Genomic DNA, 19,412 nt, shown 5'->3' on the forward strand with positions numbered 1-19,412 from the left:
GTTTTTTTCTCCTTCTATATCCCTTCTTACCTTTCAGTTTATTTCCTCTTATCTCTCCATCCTCTGCCCACAACTTTCATTCTCCCGCTCCCCCTTTCTTCCTGTCTTATTTTTCTTGCCAGTAACAGATGCTGATTAGTCAGTAGCATGTGTTCAGATCACTGTCAAAGGGCAGTCTTCTGGATCCCTAGAGTTTTCACTGGATGTTGAAGGATCCGTTAAGTCTCATTTTAATATTGATTGAAACCATTCAACCAGTCCCAAATGAAACAAACGAAATATGGTATGACATTCACGAGGGTACAATCTGGACAGCTGTGTCCCCTCTAATCTCCAATCTGGGGTGTCTTTTACATGGCTTTACTGTGAGAACAACCACTTCTGGTCCTGCTCTCACAGAGCATCTAGCATGCAAAATCACTCCCAGCTGAATTGTATGAGTGTTCAAGCTAACCACTCATGAATTACATTACAGGGTGACACCAGTAAATTCCCAGTCCCAGACTTGTCCCCAGAAATGTGCGTGTTGTACTGCCCAGCTCTTTTCTTCTGTGCAGTGCAAGCTCACAGAAAGTCCATTTCAGTAATAGAAGACGATACGCAAAATCTTGTTATCCCAAATGGAGGTTCCCAAACACTTCAATCCAAACATTGGTTTAGATAAAAGAAGCTTACTAACTACAGAAAGAGAGATTTTAAGTCATTACAAGTAATGAGGCATAAAAGTTAGTATTGGTTACAAAGAAAATAAAAGATAATATGCAAACTAATAACTAATTTAGCAATAAGAAAAGGAGGACTTGTGGCACCTTAGAGACTAACAAATTTATTTGAGCATGAGCTTTCGTTTTTGTTAGTCTCTAAGGTGCCACAAGTCCTCCTTTTCTTTTTGCAAATACAGACTAACACGGCTGCTACTCTGAAACCTGTAATTTAGCTATCTAAATGTATTCAAAGCAAAGGCTTTTCTCACCTCATGCTTTTTACAGTCTTCACTGACAGAAAGCTTCCCAGCCAGGACCCCTCCCCCAGTTCCGTTTCTTCGGTCGTTGTTGCTTCCATGAGCAGAGAGAGAGGAATGGAGAAGAGAGGTGTTGTGTGTCCTCTATTCTTATATCTTTCTCTCCTCTTCGAGGAGTACCTCCAGCTGGGGTACAGGCGACAGCCAGTCTGTCACACAGGAGCCCCCAGCTGTTTCATTGCCAAAATGTAAATTTCTCATTCATACCCTTCTTCCTGCCAAAGAATGGCCATTTTCCCAGGTAATAGACTATTTGATTATTCGGACACCTGGCTGAGGTGCTGACTAGCCTTTTGTCTCCAAGGAACTGCTTTGAGCTGCTTTTCAAACCTTGGAACATGTCACAAAAGCGATATACAGTAAAATCTTATAACTTTACATACAATGCTGCTACACTAATTTTACAATAACAGTAATGTTCAGTAGGTTATGAGTTTTCAAATAATACCTCACAAAGCATACTTTGTACAAAATTTATCGTAGTCTTGTAAAAGTGTTGATCATACATGCACAGTCTGTCACAGATGGGTCCCTTCATAATTGCCTCCTGCTTTGAATAGCTGTAAACTAAAATAATAGATACACATTGGAATTGTGCAGACATCTGGAACTAGAAGGTAATGAATTATGACCTGGTTCAGGAAGAGTGATGGCTTTGAAGTCAAATCATTCTCCTGAAAGCCTCTTCTAGCAGATAATCCCCATGGGAAATTCAGTCTGCCCATTGCAGTGCACGAAGTTTTCTCACACATACTCGTTTCCCTGTGGCTGCTCGCAGAGGTGGTGTTAATGGTTATTCCTGATAACTGTATGTAGCAACCTTTGAAATGAAGATGGTTGGGGAAATAGAGGGGAAATGTACATCAGGACCACTCTTTGTTCTGTTTGTGCAGAATTTTGGATTAGATTATGATGCCTTTCAGCACATGGTGGGAGATTGTCCACCTGACTTCCTCCAGATGACCTTCAACTGCTGTAATGTGAGTACTCTGCTCAAAGGGGAAGAGCAAAACCAGTGCCCTCCAAAATGCATAACTACAGTTTGTTTTAAACAAACAAATTAGTGCTTACCCAGCTTCCTGAGCCAGTGGGACTGGTATGCAGAGCAACCTCTAGCAGACTGCCCCTGTGTGCTCTGGTCAAAACTAGTTGTGTTTTACTAGCATTACTAGGGTAGTGGACCCCTTAGAATCCAGCCACCATAGTGCATAGACACACTGATTTATTAGAAATTAATTCTCTGTTGTCTTTCTATAAAGAAGGCAGGAAAGAAGCTTGAAGAATCACTGAAATCTCCTAATATTTCTTTGTAGCCTCTTGTGGGAAGAGAGAAGATGACAAAATCCTGATTAGAGCAATTCTCTGAATGAATGAATTTAGGAGGACTGTGTGAAGTGGAGCAATGTGCAATAAGCTTTCAGCAGCCATTGGCATAAAACTGTAACGATACTTAGCTGTGAGGTAGCACTTTACATTTTCAAAGCACCGAAGAGACACTGACTGATGCTTAGGTTCCACTCTCATTTTTACAGCTAGCAAAACTAAAGCACAGAGAGATGAAGGGCCAAATTTTCAAAAGTGACCGTTTAATACTTCTTTAATGTCCCTATGAGTGTTCTGTGTCAGGATGTGCTCGCCCATGTGCTCTTAATTGGAGATTTTGTCAGCAATGTCTGCAGGTCCATGCCTGCACCCCAGAGACCTTTGTGATCTGATCTGAGGGTGTATAAGAAGGGAGTGGACCTGCCACCTCTCCAGTTCCTTTTCAATCACCTGCATCTTGAGACAGAGCCTTGTGGTGTCCTTAGCTAGCTATGCAGCGTGCTACCGCTCTCAGTGAACCTTGTCTTTCCTTTGGTATTTTCTTTGTTTATAGTTATTTAACAGTTTGTGCTTTTATGACAGGGGTGTGTTCCCCTTCCCCTCTTCACTTGCCTGATCTGTGCCTGGTTCCCCCCCCCCCCCCCCCCCGGCCTTGATCTGTGGGCTTGAGTACAGGTGATGCTAAGACCTGAAGCTTCAAACCCTGCCAGACCTGCTGCAGGTCTCTTCCATTCAAGGGCCTCAGGTGGTTTAGTGACATCACAAACTGGTCCCTTTGTTCTCTTTTGGGCACCTGAACACCTGTGACAAGTAGAAAATACCATGGATTGCAGACAACTCAATGGTCTCACCAAATCCAATACCGGCCCATAGGACCAGCTGAACCCCCCTGGAAGAAACCCAGGTTCACTAAGAAAGGGCTGCCTTTTGGAGTGACCTCACAGTCAGCAACACCCTGAAAACAACTGCTTTGACCATTGGTCAAGGGTCACAAACTCTCCCACTGCAGATCCTGTGCTGCACCTATCCCGCCTCCACCTTTACGGGGATAGTCTTTCCCATTTTCTCTTTCTGGAAGTGCATCACCTTAGACGGATGGATCCTGGAGGTGAGTTCTACTGGTTACTTCATCCAGTTCAGCTTCTTTCTGACTTCCCTCTTCACCCCCCAGTACCTCTTCAGGGACCCTTTTCACAAGGGTCTCTTGAGGCAGGAGGTACAATCCCTCCTCATGCTAAGGGCAATCAAAACTTTTCCACTAGGCTTCATCAGAAAAGAGTTCTAATCTCTGTACTTCCTGGTCCCAAGGTAAAATGGAGGGTGGAAACCAATTCTGGACCCCAGGACTTGGAACCCCCTTGTCTGCTCTCAGTGATTCAGATTGGTAACCCCAGCAGTGATGATTCCCTCTCTGGACCTGGGAGATTGGTTTGTCTCCCTTGATCTTCAGAATACTTATTGTCATATTGTCACACACTTCTCGCCCAGACGTGTGTGACTTTTCATGGTTGGCAGGGACCACTACCAGTATAGTATCCTACTCTTCGGCCTTTCCACTGCCCCAAGGATCTTTGTTCTTGGCTGCTGCAGCCCATCTTCTCCACATGAGAATAATAATCTTTCCCTACCTGGATGACTGGCTCCGGAAAGGTTGCTCATTTCTCAAGGTACAGCCAACAGCAGTATGACCCTGTTTCTGTTCCACTTACTGGGCTTCCTTCTCGACACAGAAAAGTCTACCCTTCCACCCACTCATCAAATAGACTTCATCAGGGCCACTCTGATCTTCCATCACTACCAGAGCATACTTGCCCAAAGACAAGATTTGTCACAATGTCCAACCTTGTTTCAACAATACCACAGAGCCTGCAAACTACAGCAAGGACTAGCCTGCACGTCCTGGGCCGCGTAGCAGCCTGTATGTTTGGGATACCCTTAGCAAGACTACGCTCTTGGTGCCTTCAAGCCTGGCTGAGAAGCATCACTGCCCCAACAAGCACAGTCTAGCCAAGTGGGTGCCTGTACTTCAGAGGGGCCTTGATTCTCTAAACTGGTGGAAAGACCCCAAAACAGTGTTTGAGGGAGTTCCATTTTTTCAGCTTCTGCCCACAAGGATGATCACTGCAGACTCCTCCTTGATAGACTGGGGTGCACACTCCCAAAACTTCACAGCTCAGAGCAAATGGATCCCTCAGGTGGCGATACTTCATATCGACATATTAGAGCTCAGAGCTGTTTGTTACACTTGCCAGCACTTCCTAACCCACATCTGGGGCCACCTGGTCAGAATATTGCTGGACAATAGAGCAGCAATGTATTATATCAATTGACAAGGAGAATCATGGTTCCAGTCTTTATGCACTAAATCAATAAAACTATGGAACTGGTGACTAGCACGCCACATATGGATCTCAACAGTTTATATACCAGGAGCACAGAACACAATGGTGGGTTTCCTTATTGACCATGAGCGGGAGCTGAACAACAAGGTATTCTCAGAGATGTCTTACCTAGGGTCATCCAGAGAGAATCTCTTTTCGTGTCGCCATCCAGTGCAAAGTGCAAACAAGGGGAGTGTTTCCACAACTTGACTCTAGTCATCCCTTGGCCTGGCATATTGCTATATGCTTATCCCATGATGCCTTTCCTGCTCAAGGCCCTAAACAAATTAAACCGAAAAATGAGTAACCTGTCTCCACTATGACAGTGCTAAGAGGATGGTGTGGTTCCCAGAGCTGATTCGTATATGTCTGTCTGTCTAATCCCTTCTCCACCTTCCCCGACAGCAAATCTCCTCGTCCAGGAATCAGGACCCATCCCCACCTCTCAGCACTTCACCTCAAGCCATGGCTACTAGATGACTCTGTGCTACAGAACAAGTCTTCTCCCCAGAGCCATAGACAGTGTTGCTTAATGATAGAAAACCTTTGACAAGACAGACTTACCTCCAGAAGTGGAAACGCTTCCAGACTTGGTGCAGCCAGCAGTCTATATCTCTGCTCGAGTCCTGACACTCATTCTGGATTACCTGCTGAATTTAAAAACCAAGACTTATTGCTGAGCTCCATTAAGGTTCACCTAGCTGCCATCACAGCTTTTCACCACTTCCCCCATCAAGGGGTTTTCAGTCTTCACGCAGCTGATCACTGCAAGGTTTATAAAAGGCCTGTTCAACCTCTTCTGTCGTGTCAACTTAGTCCTCCATGCACTGATGAAACCCCCATTTGAACCTGGGCGGGAACTGTTCCTCCTTCATTTGTCCCTTAAAACCTCGTTCTTCACAGGGGAGGGATAGCTCAGTAATATGAGCTTTGGCCTGCTAAACCCAGGGTTGTGAGTTCAATCCTTGAGGGGGCCATTTAGGGATCTGGAGCAAAAATTGGGGATTGGTCCTGCTTTGGGCAGAGGGTTGGACTAGATGACCTGCTGAGGTCCCTTCCAACCCTGATATTCTATGATTCTGTCCCCTTAGCCAGGAGAGAGGGGAGCTTGGAGCCTTAATGGGTGACCCACTAGTGGTCTCTTGTGGTAAGGTGACCCTTCACCCACACCTTCACTTTCTACCTAAAAGTTCTTCCGAATTCCACGTTAATCAGGAGATTCACATACTGGCGTTTTTAAGAAATGTGTCTCCATACACTGGACGAAAACAGAGCTCTTGGCTTTTATCTAGACAGAACTAGGCCCTTTAGAGATTCACCTAGGCTTCCATCTCAGTCCTAGAAGGAATGAAAGGACAGGCGATTTTCACCCAAAGACTGTCCAAATGGGTTCCAGGATGCATCTTAGTTATGAAGCCGGGGGGCGGGGTGGGTTTGTGTCCCCAGCCCCATACTTGTTCCACCAGGACTCCAATCTACACCTGTAGCCCTACTGAAAAACATATCTGTCTCACACATCTGCAGGGCAGCTACCTGGTATTTGGTGCACGTGTTTTCCCACCTCTATGCTCTTGTGCCTTCTTCCAGAGCTGACACAGCTTTTGGGGACACTGCTATACAGTCCCTACTGAATCCATCTCCTTGGCACCCTCCTTGTCACTGGAGTACTGCTCAGGAATCTCCTGATGCGGAGCATCCATAGGGACACTACTCGAAGAAGAAGTTACTTATCTTGTACAGTAACTGGAGTGCTTTGAGATGTGCATCCTTATGGGTGCTGCACTACCCACCCTCTGCCTTGGAGTCTTTCATTGGATTTTCATGATTGAGAAGGAACTAGAGTGGCAGCAGGTCTGGCCCTTCCCTACATACATAAGGCTACACAAGGGTGTCTAGGAAGCAGGTGCAGACCCACAGACTGCTGATGAATATCTCTGATCGAGAGTGCCTAGCCGTGCCTACGTTCTGACATGGAGCACACCTAGGGGGACACATCTTGAACTCCAGTTACTGTACAAGGTAAGTAACCTGCCCTTGTGGCTGTCTCTCTTACTAGGTGGCCAGCTTACAGTATCTTTTAGGCATGATTTTGAGGTACCTGAGCACCTGAATAAATTCAGTTGGAAATGTGGGTGCTCCCAATGAGTTCCGTTGGATGTGGGCCCTCTGCTGCTTTGATAATCAGATCCAACAGCGTCAAGCTGCACACCCAAACTTAGAGGCCACTTCTGGAAATGTTGGCCTTCAGCAAGCTATTTTAGGACAAAGAGCAAGTTAGTGCCAGAGCCAAAAGCAGCCTGGTCTAGAGGAATTGGCATGGGGGAAGGGAGTCAGGAACACCCAGGTTCTGTTCTTGATGCTGCTAGTGACTTTGCCCTATGACCACAGGCAAGTCACTACACCTCTCTGCCTTGATTTCTCCATTAATTCAGTGAAGAGAACACTTCATGGGTTGTTGTGAGGATCGATTAATGTTTATTAAGTGCTTTGAACATTTGAAGTATTCTATATAGTGAGTGCTAAATAGCTTTATTAGAGCTAGGGTTAAAATGTGAGAGTTCCCAGGGCCAGGCTTAGTCAGTTAGACCATGGGGCATGATTAAAATCAGCTTCCCAGCACTAGATGGAATTCTTAGTGGGTGAAGCTTTTCTCTGAGAGGGGAAATGACTTTTATATTCTCATATAAGAATTAGCTTTATTTACGGAGGGAGAACTGTTACTTATCAGCTAGCACCAAATGTGCTCCCCAATTAAACATTCCTTCCCTGAGTGTGACTGTGGGCCCAAAAGCAGCACCAGGAAATGCACTGAAACAATTGGCCCATGGATTTAACCATTAACAAAATTCCTTTCACTGTAGGGCATGTTGTAATACATTCAACAAATACACTTGGTGAAAAGGAATCCCGATAAGGTTTCCTTGTATCTTTACACACTCTTTGTGCTTTGCTAGTAAGCGATCTTGCTAGTATGTGAGCTATATCTCAAGGTCTGCACTGAGGGTGGAAGCAATCATATCTCATGTTCTTATTATTTCAAAAGTCAGCAAACAGTAATGGAAACTGTATGGCTCAGCGTAATTAGCTGCACCATAAATATGCAGAGACATGGTGTTTCCTGCAGCAAGTGACAACGTTTAAGACTCTAGGGAGAGCAGTGCAAACAGAAATACAAGTTTAGTGCATAAAAAAACTTCTGTAATTCACTGTTATGGTTGAATTTAAACATGGCCAAGTCAGGAAATCAAAAATCAAAGTCCCTACTGCAGCTATAAGTCACACTGCATGCAGACTTACAAATGAAACCATGTGTGTTCATTCAAAAAGTTCCATGGGTATAAGGTGGGCTGTGGGATCTACAGTCTTGGGGGCTGAATCCTCAGCTGCACCAGAGCAGATTTAGAGCAGCTGAGGAGGGAGGAGGCAAAGGTGGCTCTAAGTTACCTTTCTGCTGCCTCTACCCCTCACAGATCCTGGCCTAAGAGTTGTTCTGATTTCTTACAGCTTGCGGTGGGCCCCAGGGTCCATTACATAGATAAGGGTTCCCAAAGCAGTGTGCTCTGGCGCCAGCCCTTCCCACTCTCTGTGGCATGGGGAGAGCACAGAGCTGGCTATGCTGGCTTCACGCCACCCAGATATTCTCCTATGTCAGAAATACCCATCTGCCCTTTTGTGCCATTTAAAGCAACCAGAATGGGGCTGAGGATTTGGTCATATATTCTTTATTGTTGTATGTCTGAATTCTCAGCCATAATGTTGCATCCCTGGCCAGTGATTTTAGTTTTCCTCAGTCAGTTCCATCTCCTAGGAACTGCAGGGCAGCTTCAGGGAAGCCTCTGAAAGCCTTTTACAAAGCATTGCTGCCTCCTGAGCATTGCATTGTGGGTGGGATCTGTCTGAGGCTATCTGTAATGCAAGGACTCTGATTTCGGAGTCAGGAATTTCTTCTCTGTTTGCTTCTAGCTGATGGTCTTCCTGTGTTTCTAGCTTTGTATTTAAGTTAATTTTTATCTGCGGAATTAAACCTTTTTACATAGAGCAGCTTAACATACAACCTGTGCTAAGGCCCTGTATCTAGTAGGCAACCCCTGTCTTGAGTAGCCACTTGAAAGGGTCACCATGGTTTCCCATACAGTTCGTTTTAACCTTTACCTAGAGACTTATTTCTACTTGGCAACAGATTTTCGCTGGCTCAGTGGTGGTCCTGTAAGATGCTGTTCACAGCGTATTGGCTTTATCTACCTATATACAGTCTCGCTTCTTGTCTGCTGCAGGAATTCTGTAGTAGAGATCCAGGACCAATCACACTGGGCACTGTGTGGAAACGAACAAGGGCAAAGTGGAAAGCAATAATATTTAAAGGTGTCAGATTCTTGTCGAATGAGCTAGGCTGTCTGGGCAGCTTTTCATAACAGCCACTAGTAGTTCAAGGAAAAATTTAAAAACTTTTTAAATAGTGACATGCCTATGTAGGAACAAACAGCTCTGAGTATAATTTGCACTGATCCAGGCATCCTTTGAAACTGGATGGCTATGTAATCCTTCAGAAGTTACTGCGATCCAGAAATAGATCCTTGCACTATGAACTCCCCAATATAAATAGGAACGTTGCACTCCCCCTTAGGGAGTTTAATTAGGCTCCAGATCGTGTCCACTACATAGGAAGCCTGAGGCTTGACAGTTAATTGTGAAGTCTTCTTTGTAATTGTAAATCAGCTCGGCTAAGATTTACTAATGGACATAGGCTGTGATACGGACTTGCTGTTCCCCCCCAACTTTCGGTCACAAAGTTTGCACTGGGCATGGAATTATGTTCCATTTTCTAAACCCCCCCCCCGGCCCTTCCCCCCAATAATCTGAATTTACTAAATTCCTGAAAACTGTCCCTTCATCTGCACAGCTCTGTAGATAGGATGGCTTGGAGGAGACTACTTGATTTATTTGGCTTTTGCATACATTCACAGATGGACCCAAAATTACGTCCTTCATTTGCCGACATCGTCAAAACACTGGGGGAGATTTTAAACCGCCTGAGAAATGAGGAGTCTGAAAGAGAGAGGAAGTTGCTGAATCTGGACGGCCCAGAGAGAAAACCTATCTCGATTTCCAAAGGTGTGAGTGAGGGGGATACATTTCTGCAAAGGCTGTTAGAGATGACTGTAGTGAAGATAAAGTGCTTCATGTCACAAGGGACAGTTCCTTCTGCCCACTTCCTGCAAAAAATGTAAAAACAGAGAAGTAAGATTTAAGACTTTTTTTTATTTTCTCCCAGTTCCTTCAATGAGCTCCATCTTGAGCAGTGTGCTGGAAAACACTTGCTGCAGTATCTGATCATAAAGGGAATATAGAAGCTCCTGCTCTGAGATGGACTGATAGTCTATCCAACAATGTCTGTCTGTCGCTCAGGTATTTCAAGCACCTGACAAGAAAGTGCTGATATGGCCCATATAGAGGAAGATGCTACTCCTGACAGGCACTCTTAATCACAGTGACCTCTATATCTCCTGCCACAGTACCACACATTCCTTACAGACCATGTTCCATAGAGAACGACTTCAGACAAAAGTTACTGGCCCTTTTTGTACGTTTCCTTTCTTCTGTAAAGCCAGATGCCTTAGTACCACGGGTCAAACTGTGCACAGGCCTCTGAGGGAAAGGGCATTTTTTAGATACCTATCACCAATCAAAAAGCTGTACCTCCTGCTATTGCAGTTTTAAGCTCTCAAATTTTGCAAGTAGCCAGAGCTACAAATAATTGTTGCCTCCCCTTGTAAAGCAGTGATGGGGTTCCAGGGACTCTCAAGTTGCTGAAGGGTGTCGGATGGCAGAATTAATCCTGGCAGAATTGAATTTGGAGGTAGACAGTGGTGCGTGATAAATGCAATTTTTCATGTCTTGTCAGTGTGACACATGGCTTATCCCCACCACACCCTGGTATAAACAGAGCACTCTGGTGTATGTACACGTAGCATTTGTGCAGTGCTTTGGGATCCTTCAGGATAAAGGGCACAGTAGATACAAGATTTGTATCCCTTGCCCAGAAATGCTGTGAGCTCTGGAGAAAAGGCTGTAACTGAAACCCAGTGGGGAATGTTTGGTGGCCTGGAGAGTCTTCCTGTGCGGCGTCATAGCGCCACCTAGTGTGTGGCGGGATAGGACCGCTTGCTGCAGGACAGTGAGACGTCTGACTAGTTTGCTGCTTTTATAAAGAGTTGGCTTTTGGGGTCGAAACCCAGCTGTCCACTTCTAAAAAGCAAGAAGTTCTACACTGCAAACAGTGAAAAACAAGAGGGTGTGCACCAGTGGGGTGCTGGCGAGGGGGAAAGCCTGTGCCATGGGAAGCTCCCCTTCTTACGCTGACTCTTTCTTCCTCCCTCTTTCCCCAGCAGCTCTCAGGTTCCCACAGTGATGGGGAGATGTTACACAGTATTCTTTAAAAAAAGAAAAGGAGGACTTGTGGCACCTTAGAGACGAACCAATTTATTTGAGCATGAGCTTTCGTGAGCTACAGCTCACTTCAGCGGATGCATTCAGTGGAAAATACAGTGGGGAGATTTATATACATAGAGAACATGAAACAATGGGTGTTACAAGTGAGCTGTAGCTCACAAAAGCTTATGCTCAAATAAATTGGTTAGTCTCTAAGGTGCCACAAGTCCTCCTGTTCTTTTTGCGAATACAGACTAACACGGCTGTTACTCTGAAACCTGTCACTTAAGGTGAGCTATTACCAGCAGGAGAGTGGGGAGGGGTTGCTGGCACATGATGGCATGTACATTGGTCAAACTGGACAGTCTCTGCGTAAAAGAATAAATGGACACAAATCATATGTCAAGAATTATAACATTCAAAAACCAGTTGGAGAACATTTGTCTCTTTGGTCACTTGATTACAGACCTACAAGTTGCAATTCTTCAACAAAAAAACTTCAAAAACAGACTCCAAAGAGAGACTGCTGAATTGGAATTAATTTGCAAACTGGATACAATTAATTTAGGCTTGAATAGAGACTGGGAGTGGATGGGTCATTACACAAAGTAAAACTATTTCCCCATGTTTATTCCCCCCACCCCACCCCCCACTGTTTCTCAGGCGTTCTTGTCAACTGCTGGAAACGGCCCACCTTGATTATCACTACAAAAGGTCCCCCCCCACCCCCGCTCTCCTGCTGGTAATAGCTCACCTTAAATGATCACTCTCATTACAGTGTGCATGGTAACACCCATTGTTTCATGTTCTCTATGTATATAAATCTCCCCACTGTATTTTCCACTGCATGCATCCCATGAAGTGAGCTGTAGCTCACAAAAGCTTATGCTCAAATGAATTGGTTAGTCTCTAAGGTGCCACAAGTACTCCTTTTCTTTTTGCAAATACAGACTAACACGGCTGTTACTCTGAAACCTGTCAGTATTCTTTAACTGACCTCTTTCACTCTGGACCAGTGATGTCCTTAAGAGCACAATCTAAACTGTAGCAGGGTCTGAAGGAAAAGGAGGTATCTATATGTGTCTATCCCGCAAACAAAAATCCCAAGAAGAAAATATTCCACTTCTCACCTAATCAGTCAGCATTGCCCTGTGGTAGCTGAGGGGGACTTTCAGAGGCCCCAAGCAGAGAGAGGCTCCCAACTCCAATTGAAAGTCAATAGCAGTTAGGTGCTAACTCTCAGGAGAGCCTTTTTTAAAAATTTCCTCCTGAATAATTGTGAATATCTCTTTCCACCCTGTTTTAATGATGCAGCTTTTATTACACATATTTAAACAGTGTTTATAATCTCTTGTTACGAAGTCAAACTATTGTCTCCCTAGTGTCTGAAATGTACTGTGTGAAGGCTCATATGGAATTTAATCTCTCCACTTCCAGAGGGATGTATTGAATTTTTTTTTTTTTTTGCCTTCACCTTTCACAGCACGGGGGTATCTTAAGCTTTTGTGAAAACCTCACTCATCGCGTTTTTGTGTTAGTATTTTGTGCTCTAACTTTTTTTAATGGTAAGTTTCCTCATCAGATCCTGCACTTGAGTTAGTTCTGCTAGTATATGGAACACAAAAGAGGCTAGAAAAAGAGAACACCTACTAACCCCCCCCTTCAAAAGACCTGTTCATTGGCCTGTCAGTTTACTGACATAGGACTTGAAGGGCCACTCAAAATGGAGGGTTTGTATAAAAATTTTAAAACAGATGAACAAATTTTCATTCATAGCAAAGTTTGTAGAACCACCATCTCCTTTGGGTTTTCACTTCCCTGCTGTATTGCCGCTAGAATTACCTCTAGCATGGACAGATCTGACGATAAATAATAGTTCAACCGACCAAGCTGAGTTAAGTGCAGAAAGTAAAACCACACCAATGGTGAAAAGCAAATTCAAACTTCAGAATTATTTCAGTTTAAATAATTTAAGAGGTTAGTAGCACAAGGAAGCAATACTTTTAAATGATTATTTCCGTTGTCCTTTTTAAATTAAAAAAAAAAGTCGCAAAAGGACATGGCTCCATTTTAGGATGCTAGATGTGTATCACTCCGTGTTCAGAGCATACGCCTGCACTTGGGAATGAGGGGAACAAAACTTTCCAACCTTCCTTGTTCGCAGGGATCCCATACAAGAACGTGCAGGTAACCCAAGAGCGTGTGTTTGTGGAGGATGCTCCCTGTAAGAGAGCATCACTTATAAGTCAGGAGTCTTCCCCCTTCCTTGTAAGGTTGTGATTCAGACGGAGTGAGCCAGGCCAGCAGCATGTCTGGCCACAAAGCTAAAGGTGTTTCTCTTCTCCTTTTCAGGGCTGAGTGAAAAAGGACAAGGAATAAAGCGATTGAGTTCACTGGATGACAAGATCCCGCCCAAGTCACCCCGCCCACGCCGCAACATCTTGCTGTCACGCAGTCAGTCAGATATCTTCTCCCGCAAGCCCTCCCGGAAGATCAATGTACAGGACCCCTACTACACACCAAGCAAGGGGGCGGCGCGGAAAGTCAACCCCTTCAATGCCAGGGAAGACCTGAAGGGGGGGAAGATCAAATTTTTTGACATGCCAAGCAAGTCTGTGATCTCCCTTGTGTTTGACTTGCACTCCCCAGAGGCAGAGGACTGCCTGAAGACTAGCCAGTCCCTGTCCAGGCAGGTTTATAGCACGGACTGGCAGGAATTCTCTTTCCCCCCTGGGAGGCGGTGCAGATCTCTCCCAGTCTCTCCCGAACTTCTGCATAAAGATTATGTCCCTTTTGGGGGTCTGTGTTCAACTGTCAGTAGGTGTGACTCGACCCAGCTAGGGGCTGAGATGCGGCAAAAACTCCTGAGCAGTAGTAAGTATGGAGTATCAGAAATCCCTCCCTTTCAGGCCAGATCTCACAGGCAGGATTCTCCTTCGGTGCCAGAGCAAGAGGAGGACATGGACTACTCCGATTGGCCAGAGTCCCAGGAGGAAAATGGATTCTGTCCTGTTAAAAACACAAGTGAGGATCCAGGATATAACCAACCGCTAGTGCAGGCTCAGTCCGAGTCCCTAAGATACAAGGGGCGCTCAGCCCAGAATTCAGTCAACTCTGAGGAAGGCAGCTCCTTGAGAGTGTTTGCGAGCTCTGAAGACATGGAGGTGGAAGATGAGATCCGGAAGAACTTGCTGCCAGAGGCTTCCAAATCTCCATTCAGTGTTAACCCCTCTGTGGAGCTGGGCAGAGAGACGTTGTCATTTGAAGTGCTGGATATGGACAGCTCTGCCCCACTTTCACTGGCACCTCCTAATATGTCAGCATCTGGTGGCACACAGTCAAAATGTGACATTTAAGGAGAGGGCTTAAAACCCAGATACATTCTTGTGGGGACAGACTGTCCCCATTCACTTACTTTTTAACTTTTTCCTGTAGTGCTAAGTCTTGGATATTTCAGTGGATCATAGAAACCGGCCATCAAACAGGAGGCTGCAAAGCGCATCTGAAGAGACGGTTGTTGTTTTTTTTTATTTTATTTTTAAATGTGTCCATCATCCCTTAGTTCACTACAAGAGGCAACTACTGCAACCAGCATCGGGCAGGATGCCCACAAGGTCCTATAATCATTGCAGGGCTGTATGCAGCAGGAGCTTGGTAGTGTGTAAGTGATTTGAACCACAGCCCTGCATCTTTCACTTTAGCACTCTGTCTAGCTGGTGCGTGTGAATTCAGTTGGGAGCCTTGTCTAATATTGGAAGAAAGGCTCTCTCTTGGACAGTGCTAGGCAGATATAAATGCCTTCAGAGCTCTAACAGGATCTGCAGGCTCACAGCACACTCTTGAACAAACTGATCTCAAAAGCAAGGAAAACACAAATCTTCTGCTGGTAGCAGTCTGAAAACTTAGCAGCACGCCAAGTACCTGCTGATTAACAGGAGGAAACTATTCTCTTGTATGCTTCTTGTGCCCTGGGGTTCAGTTTCTGATACAAGGATCTGTTAGTCCCAGTGAAACACGCTGGCTCAACAGCCTTGGAGACTGAAGACCCATGTGCATCCCTAGAACAGCACAGGCCACAACACTTCAGGTTCTCCCCAGACACGCAGCTGTCTGTGTATCTTAACCTGCCACAGAGGGAGATTACTGTAGGGTTGAAAGGGGAGCTCAGACACCAGGCACATTCATTCACTGGCCTCTCATGAAACCGCAAATAAAAGCTTTGTGTTGTGGACACTTGTCCACGAGGAACTGAATTGACACCATCAACTCTTTCCACATACACTCACCAAACAGCACCAAACTCGGCACTCACTGCTGACTTGGCCAGGCTCGAATCAGTCACCCAGAGACAAAAGGGTCCTGTTACCCTTTTCCCGTCCTGTCAGACATCCCATTCCTCCTAATGTGATGCTGGTGTAACTGCAATAACAATCTGTCCCTATTTACACCAAGCAGCTTGATTGATACATTTGTCAAAGAATAAAAACCCTATAGTGCAATGGATGTTGGCAGCAAAGCTTTCAGCAATGTTCATGCAAATCTAAAGAAGCTTTTCACTGAGAAGGGGATTAGGACAGACTCATGATAAAGGCTTTCGGCTTGTTAGAGACACTGAAGAAAATCAGTTTCTCCCCATAAATTCAATGTTCTGTATTGCTTTGGCAAAGAGAAAGTAACAGGCAAGTGTATCTCCATTTGCTTCTGAGTGCAGTTTTATTTTTCCACCAGAATGTAAATTTGAAAGAAACAATAGTGTGTTTAAAGCCAGCCACTGTGGGCACATTTGTGTGTGTCTGAGAGGCAGGTACTAGCCCTGTGGTAGATAGACATAGAAAGCTTGTCCTGTGGTTCTATTTACACAGCTTCCTGTATGGTCCTTTCACCTGCACTTCCTGAGATTAGAATGTGTGGGGTTTTGCCTGCATTATCATTCCGGGCTCTCACAGGGCCACATATCAGCTTATCTGTAAGACTGACATTTACAACAGGCCCTCTGTATCACTTGATGGCCCCTGGTACTTGGGAATTTCACCCCAAGTACTAATGTGGAAACTCTTGTTTCCATGCAGCAGCCTTGGGAGAACCCAGCACTGATGGTGGGAGAGGAAATATAAAGCAACAGTGTCCCTTGATGGAAATTAGGTTATTCCTCTGCTTGTCTCACCCCAAAGAAATAGAGGATGAGGAAGAAGGGGTTTTAGAGACCAGCTAGGAAAGTTGTTTGAGAATGAGGGATGAATCCTGGGTTTGTGGGGTGGTAAATTGTCTCCTGGCCCATGAATTACTTAAGATTTCCTCTCTCTCAGTGCTTGTGTGAAAGTGGCCAGCAGCATTGCCCCTTCCCATTGGCTGTGAAGAATTAAATAGGAATCCCTGGGCCTCCTTGAATTCCTTAGCACAGCCCTTGCCAGTGGGACAGGTCTTGGTAGCATGAAAGAAAAAATGTGTATCCCTAATAAGGTCTTTTAACCCTTCTTTGCTCCTGTACTCCTCCTCCATCAAAAAGGTGCTGATTTCTAGAGCAGTCCTTTTCCCTTCTTCTTCGGCAGGTTTTCTGTCCTTGTGCATCCTCTCGGGGGGGTGGGGGGGTTTGGGAGGCGACTGTGGAGCTTCTTGGCTGGCAGGTGCTACCCACATACATGCAGTTTCTGTTCAAGGCTGAGAAACTATCTAGCTAATCAAAGTAACAATCATCCAGCTGATGCTTGTTTTACAATTGTAGCCATTCGCAAAGGAAACCATCCTCACCAGCTGCTATTGTCACAAGGCAGGGTTAGGTTTGTGACTTCAGGCAAATGAGCAATAACAAGAAGTGTTTATATTTGGAAGCTTCACTGGATTGCAGGGAATCTAACCAGCATCCTACTTCTCCCTTCAGTCCCAGTGGAGAGACTGAGTAAAGAAATCACGCCTCGTTTGCTTTTGTGTTTGTTAGATCTTAAAACAATGATGCTGTTGCCACAGCATCTCGCTGGGGATGCCTGTTGCACTGGAAGCTCTGCTTTCAGCTCTTCTGTTAAACTTGACTGTGAAGCTCTTGTGTTGACAGGCATGGGATGCATCCATGGCTCCAGTCAGACTGACTTTTCCTGCCCTGGGTGAATTGCTTCCTTGCTTCAGTATCTTTTAAAATCTGTATTCCCCAGCTGTTGTATAAACACCATGGCTAAAATAATTTTAGTTGGGGGGAAAAGTATTCCACTTTTTAAACAGAAAGCCAGCTGTAGGGCACGGCCCTGTCGCTTCCAGCCTGCGGTGCCAAGTTGGAGATAGGTCACAGAGATGGAAATGCCAAGGAATGGTGCTGGACTGTTAACGTGCCATCTTTCCCAAGTACCAGGTTATGTGTGGGAGTGGCACGTGAATGTAAGTCTGGTTTTTCAATTGGTAAGTCTCTCCGAAAACCAAGTCTTTCTGCGGTCTGATATGGTTAACACTAATCGTTAACTGTCCATCTGGCCACGCAGAGCCAGACTAGATTGGTTAGATGGAGCTTGGTCGCTCGTCCCTCCACAGATGCTGTTGTCCTACGTGGAATAACTAGTAGCCCATACTGTGAGGCAGCTTCTCCCAGCTACTGATGACCATTAATACAAACTGCTAAAAATGAGTTCAGGCAAACCCCTCTTTTTACAGTAATGCGATTAAAAGTTGTTTTGTTCCGATTGAATTTTATCATGTTTTTGACTTTTCTAATAGATGCAATTCTGGCTTTTTAAACTATTTCTAGACACTGCTACGTCTCCTTAAGAAATCTAACTTAAATTCACTTTAGCTGTTTCTATGTTGGATTCATTTAAATGTCTGTTATAAGCTATTTTGTTGTTGTTGATTGGTGACATACAAGAAAGAGAGCACATATGGTAAATTGCTGCCCCTGACAAGAAGCAGATGCAGGGCAAAGGGCTACAATAGGTTTATTCTGCTTTGTTGAAAGGTGTTGCTGTACAGAACGTTTCTTGCCAGTACAACTAAAGACACTTGAATAATTCCTGTTTGCACTTAATGCTATTGTTATACCGCATGTCACTACATTTCTATGCAAAAACAAATAACCTTTTTGGGCAGGTGGATATTTGATTAAATAAGTTTAAAGATCTTTGCAAGATGATCTATTTTCATATTTATGAAGGAGTTTTATGTCTTAATATTTTGCAGTCTGTAAATAGCTAAACTTGTAATTAAAGGCTTAGGAAGAAGTTTGTAGCCTGTGTACAATAGTAAGTTAACACTGCCAGAAAAAAATCTTTGCAAAACAAGTTTTTTCTAATATTGGGGATATTTATGAATATGTAAAGAAAGCAAATCTTGGTTTTTATGTTGATTGATCTTCTGACTTTTGATGTTTTTTGAACTATGGAAATGGTGTATGTTTTATTGGAACTGCAATAAGAAGTAACCAAAGATGAATCTAGTTAAATATTTTCATAATTTTTTTTCTTGGTCAGTTTTTGTAAACTGTTTCCCAACTTGCTTTCAAAATAAAAATAAAAGAAAACCATGATTCTTGTGGTCAAGAGGACAAAAGTGGAAAAACTGACTATCCTATAAGCTCATTAAAGTGTTCACAGTTCCTAGGTATGAAATACAAATTTGGTTTCATATAGCGCCTTTATTTGTAAAGTGCTGAGTTACATGCAGTGGTACCAGAAAAAAAAAAACAGCCTCCCACGTGCATCCTACTCAGGGCAATGTTGGCGTCCGGGTTACTTATCCATTGTCTCTTCCCGAAGTGTCTTATGCTGCTCAGCACCTGGAAATGGACTGCCCCACAGCATTAGCAGCCTACCTTGTTCTTTGGCAGACAGCGATGGTGTTGCCAAAGGACAGAAAACCAGGAGCATGTATGGTACTGTAGAGAGATGAAATGAGACAAGGGCCTAGATCCTCAAAGGTATTTAAAAGCATCTAACTCCCATTGATTTCAGTGAGAGCTGGTTCATCTCCTCAAAGGCACTTAACTCCCATTGATTTCAGAGAGAGTTAGATGCTTAAATACCCCTGAAGAACTTATCTACAATAGAAATAAGACACCTAGACTGCAGTAAAGCCAGGTGAGGGATGCTCTCTGTGGTAGGTGTTTTGTGTATGTACACGTGGGGTTGTGATCACTTAGTTGCTGTTTTAGCCTTTATAAATACATACGCCCCAAGGGAAGTGGTGGAAGCAGCAGGGCTTTGAGCCATTTCAGCCCTAAAGTGCACAAGGCATGGCTCTGTCCTAAAGCTTTGTATAGGCACAGGCATAATCTGGAGATG

General features: G+C 44.5%; 1 protein-coding gene and 1 long non-coding RNA gene across 6 annotated transcripts in view; one reads left to right on the forward strand and one right to left on the reverse strand.

The window, feature by feature from the left end:
• Positions 1–18,681, forward strand: part of TESK2 (testis associated actin remodelling kinase 2) — a 121,570-nt gene extending 102,889 nt beyond the window's left edge. For 4 of the 5 annotated variants that reach the window (XM_073357891.1, XM_073357890.1, XM_073357894.2 and 1 more), the window contains 3 exons: positions 1,915–2,001; positions 9,690–9,837; positions 13,507–18,681. In XM_073357891.1, the coding sequence (XP_073213992.1) occupies positions 1,915–2,001; positions 9,690–9,837; positions 13,507–14,510 (1,239 nt within the window). In that variant the 3' untranslated portion in view covers positions 14,511–18,681. The remainder of the gene's footprint in view (positions 1–1,914; positions 2,002–9,689; positions 9,838–13,506) is intronic. The other variant, XM_073357892.1, reaches the window with a different exon arrangement.
• LOC140916360 (uncharacterized) lies at positions 862–9,553 on the reverse strand. The gene is made up of 3 exons (XR_012160514.1): positions 5,290–9,553; positions 4,855–5,003; positions 862–1,841 (listed from the first exon to the last, which is right to left on the reverse strand). It is a non-coding gene; the product is annotated as an uncharacterized LOC140916360 (long non-coding RNA).
• Positions 18,682–19,412: the final 731 nt, after the last annotated feature.

This window comes from Lepidochelys kempii, chromosome 8 (genome assembly GCF_965140285.1).
Source record: "Lepidochelys kempii isolate rLepKem1 chromosome 8, rLepKem1.hap1, whole genome shotgun sequence".
NCBI lineage: Eukaryota > Metazoa > Chordata > Testudines > Cheloniidae > Lepidochelys > Lepidochelys kempii.